Below are 21,000 nucleotides of genomic sequence, written 5' to 3'. Positions count from 1 at the left end.
TGTCAGGAAGCATTGGTGGACCCAAGGCAGTGCCGGTGTAAAGCCATCCTCTCCAGGGAAGGTCAAGGCAGGTAACAAAGTTGACTTCAGGTGAGAAGGAAAGCCCACATAGTCTGAGAAAATAAACCCGGTGTGACCTCAATTAGCGTGATTACGCCACGGCACTCCTCGTGTTTGCACAGTCTTAGTAAAGGTCCACTCCCCCAGTTAAATGAAAATAAGCACAAATAAACAATAATTACACGCATCCCCGACTCCTCTCGTGGTCCTGCTGCTTAGTCACCTCCTTCCAATCACCACTTTGGATAAACCCCAGAGGAACACGCAGCCGACGACCTCGGAACCTCTGACTCACGAGCGCATGACGTACAGCTTTTATAAAGGAAGTCAATGAGAGGCTTGATCCGACGGAATCGGCAGCCGTCTGGCCGTAAACATCCAGTCCACTGTTTTGGGAACTTTGTTTGGTTTGATGCCGGTGGAATAAAACCCCACTGTAGCAGCTTGGAATTATGGAAAACTAACTGGGGATTCCTCCCGAAAACATGCAAAGCCGTCTGCAATGATAACCAGCCCAATCCAAAGGCCACCTTTCTAGTGTTTGCAGATTCAATTCTTCCACTTCTTATTTATTTTTACTAAAATTTATATGCCAACAAGACCATATAAAAACATTTTTTATAAAACGTCAACCAAATGCAAATGTCAAAAAGAAACAGCACTTTTGGCTCTGATCTAAAATGACAGATCATTGTAATTATCTTAATTGTCCACCCAATGACACCATTTCACATCATTTTCCACATTTTGACATGAAAAAGCATTTATTTGTTATAATATTTTATAGATAATATATTATATATGATATTAAATGTTTGCAAATGTATGATAAATAAATGGAAAGGTGTCATTGGCAGCCTTTGCTCTGTGCTTTGATTGGCAGGAATTCCAGCCTCAAACATGAGGCCCGACGCTTGCTGCCCCCAAAGCTACGTCTGCTTGCACGGGGGTCCCCCACGGGTCCTCCTCGAGGGGCCCGTCTCCTCTTCTCAATGGGAGCAAGTCGGGGTTCGTTCACCGGAGGACATTCCCAGCTGCCCTGAGACACTCCACCTTGGTTTTGTGCTTCTTTGGAGTTCTGAAAAGGTTGGTTCTGAAAGGTGACCCATTGCCGCAGTCTGAGGCGTTCAGGAGCATTAGGCCGTAACCTTTGTCTTGGGTCCTTTTTCAGTCCCGGTGGTTCCAAACTTGTTCCAGTTCCAAATGATGGACCTCCTGGACCTTGCCACAGATTTGTGCGTGGAGACACTTGGCTGTCGGAGGTGTAGTAACCGCTCCTTTGACTTAGAGCTTGGTTTGTGCCCTGACTTGCACCGTCACCAGCGGGACGGGATTCAAACCAACTGGTGGACTCCAGCGAGGTGCTCCAAACATCTCCAGGATGATGAGTGGAAACAAGATGCACCTCAGCTCAGCTTTCAGCTTCATGGCAAAGGCTGTGAATACTTTTTTTTAAATTGGTTGTATGTACAATTTTGAGAAAATGAATTTCATCTATTTTGGAATCGAACCGTAAAGTTTATAGGCCGAGTGAAGCACCATATACAAGATGATGGATGCTAACACGATGCAAATGAAGTGATCACACTGCTGTAACTTTTTGCAGCGTCTTGCCCGGGCCCCGCCCCCCCTGCCCGCCCCCCCAGCCGGCCCTGCCCATGAACCGGCCTAAAGCATCCCCAGTATGTTCGCAGGCTCTGCTTGTGTGCGAGGAAACATGAGCACGGCGGCGTATTCAGAGTCCCGGGTGGAGCGCTGCAGGTCCCCGCATAAAGCCGAGCAGGAGCCGGAGGTCCGCGAGTTTGGGCCGGGGACCTCCGGAGGGGAACACATGAGCGGGGCATGGGCCAGAGGACACTGGATTACTGCTCTACACCGCGGACTGACTCAGGGGGAGGCCGACACCGGTAATGCGAGCACACGCACACATTTACCTGCTGTTTTGAATCGTGGCAGTGGAAGGTGGGCTCTCCGTGGATGCTGCACTTCTACTGCCATATCGGCGATGCACTTGACTTAGTTTAGCGTGGAATCGGCACTGAGTCCGGAACCAACCATTCCTCGGATCGCTATGCTGCACGTAGTTTGCAAAAAGCAGTTTACTTCTTTGATTTGGAAGCCTCAGTCCTACTTTGGCTTTTTTTTAACAATGCACACATTTCATGCGTGGGTGGTGTTTCCACAGTTAAAAAAGGTAAATCCCTGGCTTGGTTTTCTATTTATTTACTCAGAAACGAAAGCAAGCTTCGCTAACGTTTCCCAGGACTGTATTTCTCTCGGCGTTGTTGCTGCTGATGTGTCCATCTTAGCAATGAAACGGTTTTCCTCCGCAGGGGAGTCAGGCGCACACTGTGACGCACCCGTGGGGACCCTGTCGCTTTTGCGCAATTCCGGGACTATCTGGCCAAAGATGAACACCATCGTGTTCAACAAGCTGGGGGGCCAGGTCCTGTTTGAGGAGAAGGCCAACGAGGTGGAGATGAGCAGCAGAAATTACCTGGAAGTCATGGACGGACAACATCCAGACCTCCTGTCCGGCAACCAGGCAATCCGGGACAACCAGGCCGTCCGGCACCGGCGGAACGGGTACGCGCACCACTCTCACCACAGCAGCACCACTTCCACACGTTATGGACACGCTGGAGTACACGGCGTTAAAATAACACCTAAGTGTGTTCATAGGCGGGCGCCTTTGTTTTCGTGGCTGTGCGTAATTACGCATGAACACGCAGACTACTGCCAGCCGCCACAAAGCGTTAATAAAACCTGATCTATACTGTAGCTAATCCCGTCCTAATAAGTAGGTCAGGCTTATTCAGTAGCTGTCTCCATCTGTTTCCAATAAATACATTTGCCCTTCAACTTTCTGTGTGGTCTAGTCGTCACCTAAGGCGCCGCTCTTATTTTTCCTAGCCTTTTATTTACTTTCTTTGACAGGGAAGCAGGTGGAAGGGAAGATTATTTCAAGTAGTTTTTGTTTTGCTTCATTGGCCTCACAAAAGAGCAGCAGAGGAGACGGCGTTGACCTTCAAGGGGAACGTTATGATCTTAGGGGACTGCATGTCATCAGGTGTTTCCACGTGTCATAAAAGATGTTCAGTGTGTGTGTGTGTGTGTGTGCGCGTGTGTGTGTGGGACGGATGTTTAAAAAGCAATGTTCAGAACAGGGAGTAAAATGTACTTTAGGATGTTCATTCCAATCTAGATTACAAGGAAAATATTTGGAGACCAGCAGCCTCAGTGGGCCTGGAGCTTGTGATGGAATATGTTACATGTGCGGCGATACAGGCAGGAGTGGAGTGCTGCACCATACTGACATCTGCTGCAGGTTCCTAAAACCTGACACTGGGTTCCACAGGTGAGAGTGAAGCGTTGTGGTTTTTGGGTGCTGCGTTTCCCAGACGGTGGCTTGCATGGAATGGAGTTTATATTTAAATGTTAGATTGCTGCAGTCTGGGTGAGCATAATCTCATCGTGGGGTGTTTTTTTTCTTGGTTTTGCTGGGGGATTTTTTTTTCTTTTCACTCGGGCCGCCGCATAAGCTTAATTGCAACCTTTCTGGCTGGGAATTGCCATTCTGTGTTCTTACTTAATTGGTCCTGACTGAACATGCTGTGCAACGTTATATGCTTCATAAACATCTAATCCACTTTATGCACACTTTCACATCAAGCTTCGGAAAAGTGCACTTTTTTTTTTTTACATTTGGGCCGTCATCCACCATCCGTATGAGAGACATTGCCACGTGTGTTGTAGTAACGGTGTAGTAACAAGTACACTGATGATGAACATGCCATACTTCCTGGGTGCATTGATGTCACGGAAAGCTACCCCGAGCCTCACACACAAAAGCTCCAAAATGTCGCGTTACCTTTGGTGAGTGGCCTCGTCAAAGGCATTGAGAAGCTGAAGCTCCATCGCTAGCCGGCTACTAGGTAACTGCGGTGATGTAGTACTTGGGTAGTAATGTACAACAGTTGTAGTACCGTGTTAATATGCAGTCACATGATGGGAACTTGTAGGATGTTTGCTAGGTGGAATAGGTGCATCTTTTGCCTCTTTTTAGCTATTTTTATATTTTTAGAATGCACAGAAAAGATAAGCACGCTTGTTCCTGTCTCATCAGGATTGTGGATGATGAACAAAATGTCCAAAATGCGCTTGAAGCTTAAACTGTGTTGAACTGTTCTTGCTTCTAATGGAAATGCTCATAAGCATAAACCTCTCTATGACCTCCTGAATATGCTTTTTTAACATTAGAGCTCTCCAGACATGAAACAGCATCCCTAGAGTCACCGTTCCAGTCCTATTACACAATGAAGTACACACTGTATAAGACGTAAATCAGACATGGGCTCATGGGGACAGGAAGTGATGTCGGGTTCAGTTGAGTTTTACCTTTTGGGGTTACGGGAGCCTGCGTTTGGGATTATTGTGCCTTTTGTGTTCCGGTGATCACACCCAGTGTGGAATACTAATAGCACCTCTTGGATTGTTGGATTCAATGAAACATGTCGATAATCAACATTGGATTGTGTGACTGACCTTGTCCTCTGTCCCCCCCCCCCCAGGGGTCGTCCCGGCGGCAGCAAAGTGCGGCATAAGCGCCAGGCCCTGCAGGACATGGCGCGGCCTCTCAAGCAGTGGCTGTACAAGCACCGGGACAACCCCTACCCCACCAAGACGGAGAAGATCCTGCTGGCTCTGGGGTCCCAGATGACGCTGGTCCAGGTGGGTGTCCGCCGCCGCCACCGCCGCACGCGTGTGCCTAATCAGCTCGGAAAAAGCAGGAGGTGAAGGGGAGTTTAGGAGCCGACAGGCTGCGAGGAGAACATGTTTTTACAACTTGAGCTGTTTATTTTACAACACTGGCGTACTCGGTATTTCTCTTCTCCCGACGGCTGCTCTTGGCTCCTTTTGCACTTGGGGCAGTGCCCCGACAGGTCATCCAGCAGATGGCGATATACAGTTTTGTATATGTTTTGTCAGTATCTATTTTAGTGGTTCAGTTGACAACGTTTGGGGCTGTTTTTGTCTAATGAACTTGATGTGTCTGATCCAAACATCACACTAGAATGTACTTTTTAATTTATACGTGAAATGACAGCAGTTACCTCATGAAGGTCAACACGTACTTACTGGTGCAGCTGGTGTCCAAATGTAGTATATTTTACATATACGCCATCACAAGCATGAATTACATTTTTTTCCAAGGCCCTTAGATTGTAAAGTTTTAATACTAATAATACTAATATTAATACTAATGAATGAGTATCACCACAGGACATTTCCATCCTCCAACATAAGCTGTGATGCTGTAAGTTCTCCGGCGCCCTCTCCTGACACCACAGTGCATCCTGCTGAGCAGAGAGGAACCCTGAGGGGGTTTGAGTACCAGCGGTACCAGTTCTTAGACAAGGTCACCCACGTGGCCTCAGGACGTCTATGCTAGCTATTTGGGGTTAGCCTGCTGACTAATCTGCTTGTCGTTTGCGGGGGGAAGGCGCCCCGACGGAGGTGTTTGTTTTGGTGAAGGTGGGTAGAGAGCGGAGGAATGTTGAGCTAGACTTGAAATATTTTTTTAGCAAAATCAGTCGTTATCCCCAAAGCTCCAACATTTGCAGCATTTCTTTCAACTGAGCAGCATTTCTTTTGCCATAACTTTCTGTAAAAGCACACAATTTTGCGCTGCTACGTTTGTTTATTTTGTCCACCAAACGTCTCAGTGAGTGACTGTTGGGATGGGGGCTCTGCAGTTTGGGTGGACATGTACTGATTTATGATTAATATGATTTATCATAAGTTTAAGTTGGATATCAAAATAGAAATATCCTCAGCCAACTTCCTTAGTCACGCATGAAAGCAGAGTTGTCGTCTTTTAGTTTTTGGCAAACAAGATTTTGTCACATCAGCTTTGACATTTTTGTCCCTTTCTGGTCCCTTGCAGACCAAACCACTAACTCTGGATCTGGTCCGTCTAGGTCTGAATTACTCAACAAGCTGCAGATGAACAGTTGTAGTCCTAGACCTGGTAAAGGAGGTAAAGGGTGCGGACTTAAAGGTCTTCAACACCTTCTCCTCACTGAAGCCAGAAGGAGCATACGCTGATGCCCCCCTTCCCCCGGGTGTGTCACAGGATGTGGGACGTCTCCTTTAAAGAGAAACACAATCCTCGTGGAGACGGTCCGAAAAATAAGTACTCTAGCATACATCTGCTGTCCCGAATCCTTCATGAGCCGCTTAAAGTCTATGGAGCGTGAGAAGTTCTTTCAGTAGAACGTCTTATGGTCTTCTTTCCCGGGGAAGGAAGGACTGGCTCGTTTTCTATTGCGCCGTTGGACCTTGGTCTTATAGGGAAGGGGGGTGGCTGAGTCGATCCAGAATAGGGGGAAGCTGTCCATCAAAGTCAACGTAGTTGTTATTGACTGTCCAGCATGTGGAGGTTGTTGGGTGCAGAGAAGATGAGGTGGAACTGGACTTGCTTCCATCCAAGCACGTCGGCCCAGGGGAGGAGGCGTATTCGGCCTGTACACAGCGTGCCGTGCCGCCCCACCGGGGGTCAGTGGAGTCCCGACGCTAACGCCGTACTTTGCTTCTCTGTCAGGTTTCCAATTGGTTCGCCAACGCCCGGAGACGCCTGAAGAACACGGTGAGGCAGCCCGACCTGAGCTGGGCCCTCAGGATCAAGCTGTACAACAAGTACGTGCAGGGCAACGCTGAGAGACTGAGCGTCAGCAGCGACGACAGCTGCTCAGACGGTACGACATCCACGCCTTTACCTTTAGCTACACGAGCTAACCCCATCACTTGAAGGCACCCTGCTGAGCCAAGCCCGTCACCCAGTCTCCAGTCTCTCTGGGCTCTGTATTTACTGCAAACAAGGCGCCTCCTCCCTCCTCCCTCGCCGCGGTAAATACGTCGGAAAAACATACAGAATAAACTGTGGGTGAGAGATGGGACCGGGAGGAAGGACGCTGCGGTTTTCAGAGGGGACAGAGGCCGAGCGTGCGGCTGCGAGAAGAATGCGTGCGTGTTTGCATTGTGTCCGCCGCATGCCATCGCACCGCCAGCGGTTCCGTATCTCCCCCCACCCGTCACATTATGGTCAGGACCTTTTCCGCAGCTTGATCCCACACTTGACCCAAATGCTGAAAGGCCAAACGTTATTGTCAACGTCTTTTCCTATTTATGTGCCGTGACCCCGCTGACCCGCCCACCCTGGGCCCTGCTCCAGCTTGTTTTGGAGCATGGCTCAGAAGAGATGTTTGTCCCACCGGGAGGACACAAGTGTTCTTTCTGGGTTGTCGGCCATGCAGCACCTCCACGTGCTTCTGCTATACCACATCTGCAATCAGAATTTGGCCGCCATTGAATACTACGTCAAGATATTTGATTGTACCCAGCATTTTTTACCTACTTTCCATCTTTCCTCAGCGATTTCGTGTGATTAGCTTAGCAGTGCGCTGCGTTCCGTCTCGTACGTTGTTGAGCTTTCGATGGATGACAAACCACCAGGCCACCGTTGTGGTTTGCAATCACATCTCTCTGCTGCCAAGGCAGCAGAAATTCAACACGAGTTGATATTTATGGAGATTTTCATCATTTTGCAGCACCGCTTTTTGGCGAAAGACGGAGCGTTTGTCATCCTGATGGAGCTGAGGAGGGATGGAAACAACATAGTAAACATTTAGCACAGATGTCATCAAGCTAGTATCAGATACTGTCCAAGTAGTCTTGATGCTGGAATTGACAGCTTGGCATGAAGAATGCTTTTAGGACTCCTCCTGAGACCTGTCTACACTGGCAGAGGCACCAGGCTGTATTTTAAGATGTGTAGTGAAGCATTTGGTACTTTTTGTGTAAGCCAACTCCTTTTAGGTCATGACCTGTTTAGCAGTGAAACAGGTCATGACCTTGGTGACATGACTAGCTAGCAGAAGAAAGCTTATGTAAACAAATTCATGTTCAGTCAAGAAATATTAAGCAGTTTAACAGATTATCACGGGCAATAAAGCCTGCATAGCTAGCACAGGTGTTGTATTTTAAGACGTGTAGAGAAGCCTTGATACTATACATTTATGTAAACCAACAGGTTTTAGGCCGAGGTGTTAATCCGTCTAATAGCCGTAGATGACAACCTGCATAGCTAGCACAGGTGCTTTATTTTAAGATGTGTAGAGAAGCCTTGATACTATACATTTATGTAAACCAACAGGTTTTAGGCCGAGATGTTAAGCAGTCTAACAGTTGTAGCTGGCAACCTGCATAGCTAGCACAGGTGCTTTATTTTAAGATGTGTAGAGAAGCCTTGATACTATACATTTATTTAAACCAACAGGTTTTAGGCCGAGGTGTTAATCAGTCTAACAGTCGTAGCTGGCAACCTGCATAGCTAGCACAGGTGCTGTATTTTAAGGCGTGTAGAGAAGCCTTGATACAATACATTTATGTAAACCAAGAGCCAAGACATGTTAAGCAGTCGGACAGTCATAGCTGACAAAACCTGCATAGCTAGCACAGGTGCTGTATTTTAAGACGTGTAGAGAAGCCTTGACACTATACATTTAAGTAAACCAACAGGTGTTAGGCCGAGACATGTTAAGCAGTCTAACAGTCGTAGCTGACAACCTGCATAGCTAGCACAGGTCCTTTATTTTAAGGCGTGTAGAGAAGCCTTGATACTATGCATTTATGTAAACCAACAGGTTTTAGGCCGAGGTGTTAATCAGTCTAATAGCCGTAGATGACAACCTGCATAGCTAGCACAGGTGCTTTATTTTAAGATGTGTAGAGAAGCCTTGATACTATACATTTATTTAAACCAACAGGTTTTAGGCCGATATGTTAAGCAGTCTAACAGTTTTAGCTGGCAACCTGCATAGCTAGCACAGGTGCTTTATTTTAAGATGTGTAGAGAAGCCTTGATACTATACATTTATTTAAACCAACAGGTTTTAGGCCGATATTTTAAGCAGTCTAACAGTCGTAGCTGGCAACCTGCATAGCTAGCACAGGTGCTGTATTTTAAGGCGTGTAGAGAAGCCTTGATACAATACATTTATGTAAACCAAGAGCCAAGACATGTTAAGCAGTCGAACAGTCATAGCTGACAAAACCTGCATAGCTAGCACAGGTGCTGTATTTTAAGACGTGTAGAGAAGCCTTGACACTATACATTTAAGTAAACCAACAGGTGTTAGGCCGAGACATGTTAAGCAGTCTAACAGTCGTAGCTGACAACCTGCATAGCTAGCACAGGTCCTTTATTTTAAGACGTGTAGAGAAGCCTTGATACAATACATTTAAGTAAACCAACAGGTGTTAGGCCGAGACATGTTAAGCAGTCTAGCAGTCGTAGCTGACAACCTGCATAGCTAGCACAGGTGCTGTATTTTAAGACGTGTAGAGAAGCCTGCTATTTTCTGTGCTATTTCAATTTCCTCCGTGACATGGTGGCTGTATGTACGTACACGTGCGGTAACAGGAAGGACATTTATTTTTACATGATGAAAACCTGGATCTGCCAAAACGGACCATTTGAGCACCTCTACTCTGAAAAGCGGAGCAAGGAGGTGAGGGTGATGATGGAATGATCTCACTTGTGGTGCCATTAAATGAGATACATTTGCACAGTGGGGACTTAAATTGGGCTCAGTTTAACATATTTTCTATTGCACAAATATTGTTTATCGTGGTGTTTCATTGGTACATTACTAGACCGTGATGGGCTTTGCTAAATGTTTTTGCATGTTTCTTGGTTCCCAGATGGGGATAACCCTCAGAGAAGCCAGAGCGGCCCCGGGGAGCTCACCAAGCCCATGTACCAGAGCGTCATCAAGAAGGAGGGCTCGGCCATGATGGCCATGGGAGCCGGCCTGCGCTCGGCCGCCGACGCGTCCTCTCTGGCGGACGACTACGTGTCCCCGCCCAAGTACAAGAGCAGCCTGCTGCACCGCTATCTCAACGACTCGCTGCGCCACGTCATGGTGGCCAACGCCGTCATGGACGCTCGCAAGAGGAACCACTCGGGCTCCTTCAGCTCCAACGAGTACGACGACGAGCTGCTCTCGCCGACCTCCTCCGAGGCCGAGGCCAACTTTGTTTACCGGACTGGTAAGGAGCCATGTTTCTTTCATCCATGTTTGTTTGACATCTTGCAGCTGCTGTTATTCCCCGCCTGTTCATCACACTCGCGTCCCATCTTCTTTATTTGATGCGCCGCTTGTGTCCAGGAATGCCGTTTTCATCATTTAGCTCTCAGTCCCAGCAGCCGCACACGTGCACGTTGGAACACACGCTCACTGCAGCAGACCAGGAATTCCCCCCAAAGCTCCTCTGACGGCCCCCGCAAGCCAGACACAACAAGGCGGTGCAGAACATGCTCATCCTAGCACTACCGTTTGGCCCCACACGGGTCCTGGCCTTCCAAGTTCCTCCTTGACGGGCCCTCAAGGCGATTGAGCAACCATCTAAACTCAGACGGAAACATCTCATCTAACTTTTCCAATGCAGCAAATTCCATCCAAGGTTATGAAGCGGATAGTCATCATCAACTTCTTAGTCCAAGCCAGACAATTAGGGCGTGTTTAGAACATTACTTATATCATGGAGACATGAACCTGATGTTCTCCCATCTCCAGAGGTAACAGGAGGTGGAGAGTCGGGGGGACCACGGAGCGTAATAAACCGCACAAACCGTTGCCTTCCATTTTCAGTCAGGAAGAGACTAAATGATTCCGGCCTCCAGCGAAAGAATACAATCCGACTCTTGGCACATTCTTTTGAAGAATGTCCGCCGGTAGATCAGCTTGGATTGGTGGAGGCAGAAGTGGCGTGCCCGCCAAGCGCCACGCGATTGGCCGGGGGGGAGAAAAGTCCATTAATGGATGCACTTGGCTGTTGGAAGCTGCCGTGTTATCTGTGACTACAGAGGGCAGTCAGACGTGGCAGGAGATGGAGGGTGTAGATTTACCCCCGTGGAAAACTCAATTCCGCTGGCTAGGAATGACACACACACACACACGCACACACGTCCAGTACAAACACACACCTCCAGTCCAAAGGCTTTGGGGAATTTCATTGAAGGCAAGGAACAGTGGAATTCCATCACACATGCCAGGACATCATTCCAAATGAGCCTTTAATGGGATATTAAATGGCACTGAATGTTTTCCTCCTCGCTCCGTGTTAGATTTCACTTCGTCCGCTATCGTATAGATCATCATTCCCTAAATAAGGCCCAACGTCCCTGCCAGAGAGACGTATTCCACAAGGCTGACGGGAGCACATGTGGCCAGGATGTTTTTCCTAGAATGAAACACGGCAGCCTGATGCTGACCGGAGTGCAAGCCACCGCGCCGATGTGGAAAAGTACTGAATGTTGGATCGGCGCTGGTCGGTAACGATGATTGAGTGGTGGTCTTTATAGAAACCTGGTACGGTTGTAGTAGTCCAGTATCCCATGGAGCCGTATCGTACTAAATGAAGATGTCTTGCTTTCAGAAAGTTGGTGGTACCGGGTTCGATTGCTGGACTCCATAAGCCACCTTCCCGATGCCACTCTTTCCCGTGAACGTGCTCCAGTCACGTCACGGCGTGCTTTCTTCAGGGGCAGTGGGAACGACTGAAAGCTGGCAGAATTGCGGTCGGATCCTCAATCTCGGTGCCCAAGTCTCGCGGAGATGTTGACTGACCGACGCAGACGTTGTTTATACGCAGCTCATACCGAGCCCTCTCAACCCCGTCATTTTTAAGTCATCAACATGGCCGGCCCAAAACAATCAGGTCATGGCATTCCCAGATGCCTGCTGCGTCGGCCTGCGGGGGAAAGGCGGCGTTCCCATTGTGTGCGGTGTCAGCGGCATGAACAACAGGCTGGGGGGGGGGCGAGCCAGCGCAGTTTGATACAAACAAGGTCTACCGGCGTGAACGTAAGGATGCTTACGAGAGCCGAACATGATGTTCCAGGCCAAAGTCAACAAAAAACACGCCTTGTAGCTTAGCATTAGCGCTATCTTCTAGTTGATATGCTGTACGCTAGCGAACATAATAGATGAAATAGTGCTGCTCGCCAATTGATTGATTGACGGACACACAAACCGAAATTGCAGTCCAATAAAATCAAATTTGACTCCTCTGGGATAGACGCCTGCTTTGAATAAAAGCTTGCTGTCCCCGAACGCCCCTTGCTGGCGTGTCTGCGTGGCGTGGCGAGGCGCTCGTGATGAAGTCATCGCAGGGTGATTGTTTACTTTTTAAAGCCACTGGTGACTCATGCACCGTGAGGCTGCATGACACAAGCGTTTGTCCGTTGCCCCCCCCCCCAGCAGTCGCCTTGACCACTTCTTGGCTGATTGACAGGGGCGCTGTTTACTGGCACATGTAAACAGTGACAAGCTTGGTGTTTAAACGGAGGAAATATGCTAATTTTAGCATTTAGCGCCGACTAATTGATTCCTCGCTCCTTCCTTCAGGCCTCCTTGACAAGGCGACGTCTGCCGGACATGTTGTGTTTAATGTCTTTGGCTAGAGCAGCCATTTTGCAGGCTACAATGCTAAAGTGGAGTTAGCTGCTGTTAAACACGCATCAATGTTGAGCGAACCCGAAGGCGGCGCCGGTACCTCGTTGTCACCCTTCGTCATCAGGACTCCTTTTGGTTTCAAATCAGAAACCGCATGAGGAGATGTTGTTATTCAGGATTGGAGGTCCAAGCTCACATCTGCACATGCGGCAGTTGGCTAAACGCCACCTGACGACAAAGATGGTTGGGTTGATACGTCTTCCATCCGCTGACCTCTGACGGCCACCCCTGACTCATCCTCTGCTGGAATTGCACCATGATCTGGTCTCGGCGTGACCCGCAGTCATTGCTTCATTGTGGCCATGAGATGGTTCAATGGAAATCTCTTCTCATCTCCCTTTTGGATGTTTGCTTTGGATTTGGATTTGGTGTCACTGGAAGGATCTTGTTATTGGGAATTTTTCCACCCAAGGTTTCATTGGTGAGGAGGTTCTTGCTTGGGCACGAGTACGAGAGCAGGGGTCGCCAACCCGTCTAGCGTGATCCATACATGTGGTGGAGATGCACAATACGTGATGTTGGTGATGGTGTAGTTTGTGCACACCTGGAGATGAGAAACAAATGAGGATGTGACCATGTCAGCTAGCACGTTGCTATCAGGAGAAGCAGAGTATTGGGGGGGGGGCTGGACAAAAAGGCTTGATTTGCTCACCCGTACAGTTGGGGTATTTTTCCATTGGTTATTGGACTTATTATTTATTGGTGTGTCATAATTCCCTCATCTTGGTCTGCTGCAGCATGACATCAGTGCCCCCCCCCCCCTCCCCACCTGACCAGCAGGCATGTGTTTGACCCCTGAGCTCACCTCATGCTCTCCGGGTATGCACCCCGCCAGCACCGGTCCCCGTTGCGTGATGTGCGCCTCCAAACAAATCCTGGAGCTGCGACGACGTGGTTCACAGGAAGTCATCAAGCCAAATAAATAGCCGTGGTTTGCCCAGCCACAGAAACAGGGGGTGCGGCCCAGGGGCCATCAGCAGCCCATGGCTCATTTTTCACTGGGGGGGTAGGTATCTTGGCCTAAAAAGGGTGGGGACCACGGTACTTGGTGGTAAATCTGACTCGGGTGTCATCATCGAGCTTCGCCATCAATAGGCTGACCCTGTACCACTCGCACATCGTGCACCCCATAACACCGATCTAGTCTTTCCGTTCCCCCGTGACTTTATTCCCACGTGCATCTTTCCTGCTGAGCTCGGAATGAGATGCTGCCTAACGGATGACTTACTGGAACCAGCAGGAACCAGTTTACTAGGCTCTTTACAAATGAAAGGACACGCAGTAAGCGGCGTTCCTGATCCTGATTTATTTGGCGGTTTGTGGCTTCATTATCCCTTCAGACCGAGACCAGGTCTGAAAGACCCGGGTCTTTCCAGTTGACACGTTTGTGCATCGTTTCATCTTCTCCTCTCATCTTTTCACGTCTGATGCTCGCTTTGTTGTTCTTGTCTTGAGAAAAGCCTCCCACTCTTACTTTTTTTGGGCAACCTATAATTTGAGTAGAATTGACACTTGGGTTCCTTGGGATGAGCTCACCATCCCACCAGAGGCCTGCCGCTCACTGCAAATATAAAAGTGTCTTTATTTGTGGTCTTAATGCAGCCCCGCCCTCGCTTTGTTTATTGTTGCATGTTGCCAACAGCAGCAGATGACGATGACGATGACGATGATGATGATGATGATGATGATGACATCCCAACAGGTGGAACCTCATCCTCTTTAATTTGGCAGCCCCAGTTTATTTTCCCCTCATTTTGCGTTTTCTCTCCGCTGCTTTCAGCCCTCCCACCATCGCCCCACAGGGATGTTAAGTGAGCTAGTATTTTGGGACTTCCAGCCTCGCGCCAGAAACCATCAAACTTCTTAGCGTTCCCCTTCGGTGTTCCGTGAAAGCCAGCCGACGGCAACAACGCCTTCAGGGGCGACGCAGGGACGTGGAGAGTCCAGACGAGAACCAGTTGGTGATGTGTCCACTTAGTCTGGCAAAGCTGGTTATTTTACACCATCTGACTTGGAGACCTTTTACCTTTTTCTAAGCAGCCTGGCCAACAGTTCATAAGGAAAAGAAATACCAAGAAATACCGCCAATGCAGTCATAAACCTGTAGAAATACCTCCAATACACCAATATACCACAAAAAACACTAAACCCCCCTAATACACCACCAAAAATACCAATGTGCCACCAATAAACCACCAATGCAATAAAGCATCAATAAACCACAAAAAACCCAATACACCAATACCACCAAAAACCACTAAAAATCTCCAATGCACCACCGAAAACCACCAAAAACCTCAAATGCACAAAAAGCACCAATATACCACCAAAAACTAAAAAAAAACCCCAAATACACCAATATACCACCAAAAACTAAAAAAAAAACCCAAATACACCAATATACCACCAAAAACTAAAAAAAAAACCCAAATACACCAATATACCACCAAAAACTAAAAAAAAAACAATACACCAATATACCACCAAAAACTAAAAAACAAACCCAATACACCAATATACCACCAAAAACCACTAAAAATCACCAAAAACTTCCAATGCACAAAAAGCACTAATCACCACCCATATACCACAAAAAACCCAAAACACCAATACACCACCAAAAATCACCAATAAACCACCGAAACCTCCAATGCCCAAAAAGCACCCATATACCACCAAAGAAACACTAAAAACCCCCAATACACCACCAAAAACACCAGTAAACCCACCAAAAACCTCCAATGCACAAAAGCACCAATACACCACCAGATACCCCCAATAAACTTTCGTACTTTCCAGTATCGCTGTGAAGTCGTACGCCACCTTGGTGGTTTCCTATCATGATGGGATTCATCCAGGCTGCTGTCAGCGACCAGTTGGCTTAGTGGCAACGGCATCGCATTACACAACTCCAAGTCCTAGATGATTTTAGATATGCTAATGTACATAAGTAAATCATACATGGCATGTGTAAGTATAAGATATGACATAATAGACTGATGCACATATCCTAATGACTTACATACGCATGTCATGTATGATTTACTTATGAGATAAGGATTTAGATATGCTAATATTTACACGTGTCATGTACGGTTTACTAATGCCAAATAAGATTTACTTATGACCATGGACTTAGGAATAGATGGTTTCCATATGCTAACGCTTGCCATATGAGCTAATGATTGCTAGCATTTTCAGGCGAGTCACTGACTCCCTTGGAAGTCTTTGAAGCGTTTCGAAATCACATCCTCACCGAGGCTGGCAGGATGGCTTTACACCACGGTTTTTCTGACTCATCATCGTCTTCCTCTGCTTCCTCGTATTCATATCTTCATCCATAATCCATCTCCATCGTTTTCACTTCAGCCTTTTTCTTTTTTTCAGAAACCACGGAGCATGGATCAAGTCGATGTGACAAGTGAGTTTATGTTCATATTCATCTTTCCGGGCCGGATGATGGCTTCCGTGTCATGACCGCCATGGGGGTCAGAGGTCAAAGAGGTCATCTTGTTATTGGAGCTGGTTAAAAGTGTCTTTTCATGAAAATACGTGTATGTCATACTAAGTATGATACTATGTATGTGCAAATGTGTATAAACGGGGTGTCCCAGCTGACACAGTAGCAGCAGTAGTACTAGTAGTAATACACGGTAGCGCATGCGTCCAGTATCTAAAGCTGTCTTTTGTTTTGCTTGGCGTCGGCGCGTCACCAGCGTGGGCGCGGCACCCAGGGAGAAGGCGAAGGGCAAAGACGAGACGTACTGGAAGGAGATCAACGCCGCCATGGCCTTGACCAACTTGGCGCAGGGGAAGGACGGCGGCGCCGGGACCACCAGCTGCATCATCCAGAAGTCGTCCCACATAGCCGAGATCAAGACTGTTAAAGTTCCGCTGGGGCCCAAATTTTAGCTCCGGGCTCGGCCTCCTCACTCTATGCAAACGTTGGCGAGGACGCTTCCAAGACGTTTTTCCAATAAATTATTTGTATTTTTCGGCCAAATGTGCATTTTGCCAAAGTGCCTTTGCAGCGTTGCCAAGTTGAGTTGGAAGTGGAATCCCGGAAGGCCGGAAAGGCCGTGGTCATCGAACGCACACAAACATGCCGTCGTTTTTCCTGAGCGCGTCCTCGTGTACGCAGATGTGACGCGCCACCCACGTGCCACGCGGCGATAAGCCGCCGCCGCCGCCGCCGCCGCCGCCGCGTCTCGTCCTTGGCTCGGATTCCCTCAGCGACAACGTGCAGACGCCGAGTGATGTCACGCTCTCACGTGCGCTTCCTCATGGACAAACTTGACACGCACCCCCCTCGGCGAGGAAGGGGTGTCTTTCTTTGGCTTTGCCATCAAGGATGTTGCCCCCCCCCCCCCCCCCCCCCAGCCGTGCTTCAAGAGAGAATGTTTCCTTCAACCTTGACTTTCACTTTTCTTTCTTTCCGTCGGCACGTTGCAGCCGAGGACGCTTCCGACGCTCCTGGTGCTTCTTATCTCCTCCATCAGCCTCCTGGTCCACACCTTCTTGGTCCGGGGGGTCCGGGGGGGCTTTGTTGTCCTTCCGGATCTTCAAGGTCGTTAATGTACGCCAAGATGGAGTATTCGGGTCACACTAAATATAAACATATCAAAACATAAATATGCTGTACATGTTTGAAGCCGTTATTTTTAAAATATATTTTTCTATCAAATACATTTGTATTTAAATAATATTTCATTTGCAATGAGAATGAAATGAAAATATTTTCTTCTAAAAGTTGAATCTCACTTTTAAACCTTTGGGACTAATTCTTTTCCATCTTTTATTTCCAACGGTTATCATACAATCATACGTCATTTGGACCAAATGTCTTCCAAAGTCAACAAGGAAGGAAGGAAGGAAGGAAGGAAGGATATTAACCAAAGTCATAATCACGAGGTGGATACGTTGTCATCAACTTACATTTATTTTTACGACTAAAATGTACTTTGGATATCATGTATATTTTTTGAAAAATAAACTTCTAATTTAATAGTTCTGTTAATCATGTATAATATTACTAATCATCAAAATGCTCAAGTTTGACTAGACGGCTAGAGAGGAATGGTTCCATCCGTATAAAGATTACTAGATGTCTAGCGAGGAGGAATGGTTCCATCCATATAAAGATTACTAGAGGTCTAGTGAGGAGGAATGGTTCCATCCGTATAAAGATTACTAGATGTCTAGCGAGGAGGAATGGTTCCATCCGTATAAAGATTACTAGAGGTCTAGTGAGGAATGGTTCCATCCATTCTAGATTACTAGAGGTCTAGTGAGGAGAAATGGTTCCATCCGTATAAAGATTACTAGAGGTCTAGTGAGGAGGAATGGTTCCATCCGTATAAAGATTACCAGAGGTCTAGTGAGGAGGAATGGTTCCATCCGTATAAAGATTACTAGAGGTCTAGTGAGGAGGAATGGTTCCATCCGTATAAAGATTACTAGAGGTCTAGTGAGGAGGAATGGTTCCATCCGGTTCCAAGCGGAAAGCAAAGCAAAAGAGAAGTGAAATAAATAAATAAGGTAATTTTGCTCGGTGAGGAATCCTCATGAATATTTCTGCCAACGATTGAACAAAGTGGACAGACAGGATGTCCTTGTTTACACAGTACCACTTTACTGTATTGTTCCACAGTATATATTGTAGTACTAGTACTGTAGTATTGTAGTGGTATGGTAGTGTGGCCCCGATGCTCCTTAGCAATGTACATGAAGACAAGACTAAGTTTATTCTTACAAGCCACACTGATTATGGGCACAGATTTTTTTTTTGGGGGGGGGGGGGCTGCTGCAAAGTAAACATTTTGGCCTGGGGGGGATGGGGGGGGGGTAAAGAATGTTGAAGCTGCACTTGTTTGGGTCTATGGCTTTGGGAACAACCCCCCCCTGTATGATGGACGTGTCAGGAAATCCACCACACTCCTGGGGGGGGGGGGGCACAGTTAGGCTTCTCCTGTTTCACCAGCCTCACACCTCACACCCTGGGGGGGGGGGATGCAAAACCCCTAAATTATTGTGATGGTAAATATGAGACGTTCTAGCGTCTTGCTGTTATGATTTCTTAACTTATGATTAGTTTATCTTTGACCAGAGACTGGATTTGCAATCCAATGACCAAAATCATATCTCATTATTATTGTTTGATGTCATATGTCATATGTCATGTACCATTCCTTCATAAAGCTTTTCTTGGGCCAAGCGTTGAATAAACCTCAATGAAAACAAGACGTGCTGCTTTTGTTGCCAAGGCGTACGGTGACGATACGCTTTGTACGCTTTTTCCTTTCGTTCTACTTTGCCGAACGTTCAAATATTAGAATAAATTTGCCAAATCAAAGTCAAATTGTACTCAAAACAAAACTGATCAGTGTTGCAGTACCGCTTTGGTCCTGGAGGGGCGCCAGTGAGTCGTACTGTTCGCAACGTTTACCATCCGTTTCAATCCAAACGGCATTTTAGCGCAATCAATTTAGCTCCTTTAAGAAAGACTTGTATTAAAGTATTTATAAAACTAATATAGAAAAAGAAATATACAATAAATATAAATAAATTATTTAAAAAAATTATAAAAATTTGATTTGGTGTTGTACTTCATTACAATACAAAATCAAATTCATTTTAATTGCAATTGAAATATTCAAATACAAAAATTCTTTATCCACAAATTGTACAATGACTAGAAGGGGGGGGCATACAGTGCCTCCATTTTGTAACACAAATAAAACATTTTTTTCCACACACAAAATGTGAAAATGTATTTAACAGAGTATTTGAGTCCTGCATGCAGACAAAGTCAACAAAAGAATCCTCTCTCCCTCTCTTGCAACGTCCACTTCAATTACTTCAGGTTTTTCTGAATGTGTACCATGGTGTGTGTATTTGACGGTGCATGTGTACCATGGTGTGTGTATTTAACAGTGCGTGTATTTGACGGTGCATGAGTACCACGGTGCGTGTATTTGACGGTGCGTGTATTTGTCAGCGATGGCGAGTCGGGTGTTGCAATCACGGGTAGAAGTAGTGACTTGTAGTAAAATGCGAGGTTGTTGTGTCAAGCGGACTTCCTCCCAAGTCTGGCTGGTCGCAAGCGGCGTGCACGTGAGGCTGTTTGTTTACGACCCGGAAGGCGCGGCGGTTTAGAAGAGCTAAACAAGCTAATCAGGACAAGCCGGGCTGATGTATGCGGCGCCGCCCGCTAGCACACATTAGCGGTTTGGAGCGCGGCCGCTACTATCTGTGTATTTTTGCTACCTTCAGAGGCGTGTTGGCGTTGGACTTTATTTGTGTAAGACCGGATCGCCTGGAAATGTTTTTTGGCGAGTTCAAGAGGGCAGCGGCGGTACAAAAACAAAAGCTTGGAAATCAAGACTTCATAAAGTTTGGGCTTTTTCTGTATGTGCCGCTGTGATGTGGTCCCAGGGGACCCTGAAGGTATCATTAGCAATCCTGCGGCGCTCTGCTTCCCGTGTGATGTTGTCAATAAGCTGAATGCTTTCTGTCGGGACGTCCTAGGTGTTGGCGCCTTCTGGTGCCGATCCACCGTGCGGACCGGAGAGGGACAGAAGGACTTGATGGTGGCGGAAAGACTCCAATCCGGACGTGGACGTTTCCTGAGGGTTCTTTGGGTTGCCAAAGATCCAAACGTGAAAGCTGCTGCTTTTCCTGAGCGCCGCAACCTCGGTATGGAACCATGTTGGATGTTTAGCTTTACTCTCCTGACGTTGTCACTGTTTGACACTCACATAGCACAATCGGGGTGGCACAACACTTACATATGACTCGGGGAAACATACTGGGAGACACAGTTATTCACACAGGCTTAACTTTCACAGCCAGTGATTGATTGGTTGATTCATTTCTTGATGGCTTTTTTTGACTTCTCTGCAGACCGAAGAAGCAGCAAGAGTCTAAAGTTCCAGCGGGGGTGTCCAAGGTGCGGCCCACAGCACATCGTTTACACAGTCAACGGTCAACATGGACATCGACAGTAAGTCAAAGTAATTCATTTCTAAAATGAAGTAACAAAATACAAGATGTATCAAGGAAAAAAACTCATCTTACACGAATAGGTTGACGTGACGGTCGTATTTCATAAAGTTGTCATTTTGGGAAAATAGTACAAGAATAAAACATGATTAAAAACATGAATTATTATAACAATTATAAGAACAAAAAGGCGTCCTTAGCGCGTGGCGGCTTGCATGAAAGGCTGCCAGTGACATTCCAAGCATCGGTATTAGTCGGCACGGAAGACGGCCGAGGGCCCGCTATGACGGAGTCCAGGTTTGGGCTCAGAACTAAGTCAACCCCTCAGAAGGAAACCAAAGAAGGTCTTGGCGTGGTG

General features: G+C 47.1%; 1 protein-coding gene across 4 annotated transcripts; it reads left to right on the top strand.

The window, feature by feature from the left end:
* Positions 1-1,014: 1,014 nt before the first annotated feature.
* mkxa (mohawk homeobox a) lies at positions 1,015-20,337 on the top strand. Of its 4 annotated transcripts, XM_078790546.1 has the most exons (8): positions 1,049-1,146; positions 1,667-1,967; positions 2,394-2,646; positions 4,632-4,791; positions 6,665-6,818; positions 9,826-10,173; positions 16,029-16,062; positions 16,358-16,828. In XM_078790546.1, the coding sequence occupies exons 2-8, from the start codon at positions 1,745-1,747 to the stop codon at positions 16,551-16,553; spliced, it is 1,368 nt and encodes a 455-aa protein (XP_078646672.1). In that variant the 5' UTR covers positions 1,049-1,146; positions 1,667-1,744; the 3' UTR covers positions 16,554-16,828. The 4 variants fall into 4 exon arrangements, with proteins under 4 accessions (XP_078646674.1, XP_078646672.1, XP_078646673.1 ...); XM_078790548.1 differs by lacking the exon at positions 1,667-1,967 and having other exon boundaries at positions 1,015-1,146; XM_078790547.1 differs by lacking the exons at positions 1,049-1,146; positions 16,358-16,828 and adding an exon at positions 20,169-20,337 and having other exon boundaries at positions 1,557-1,967.
* Positions 20,338-21,000: the final 663 nt, after the last annotated feature.

The sequence above is a fragment of the Doryrhamphus excisus genome, linkage group LG5, assembly GCF_037039965.1.
Source record: "Doryrhamphus excisus strain RoL-2023G ecotype Guam linkage group LG5, RoL_Dexc_Guam_v1.1, whole genome shotgun sequence".
NCBI classification, from domain to species: Eukaryota; Metazoa; Chordata; class Actinopteri; order Syngnathiformes; family Syngnathidae; genus Doryrhamphus; species Doryrhamphus excisus.
This window is presented reverse-complemented; position numbering and strand designations above follow the sequence as displayed.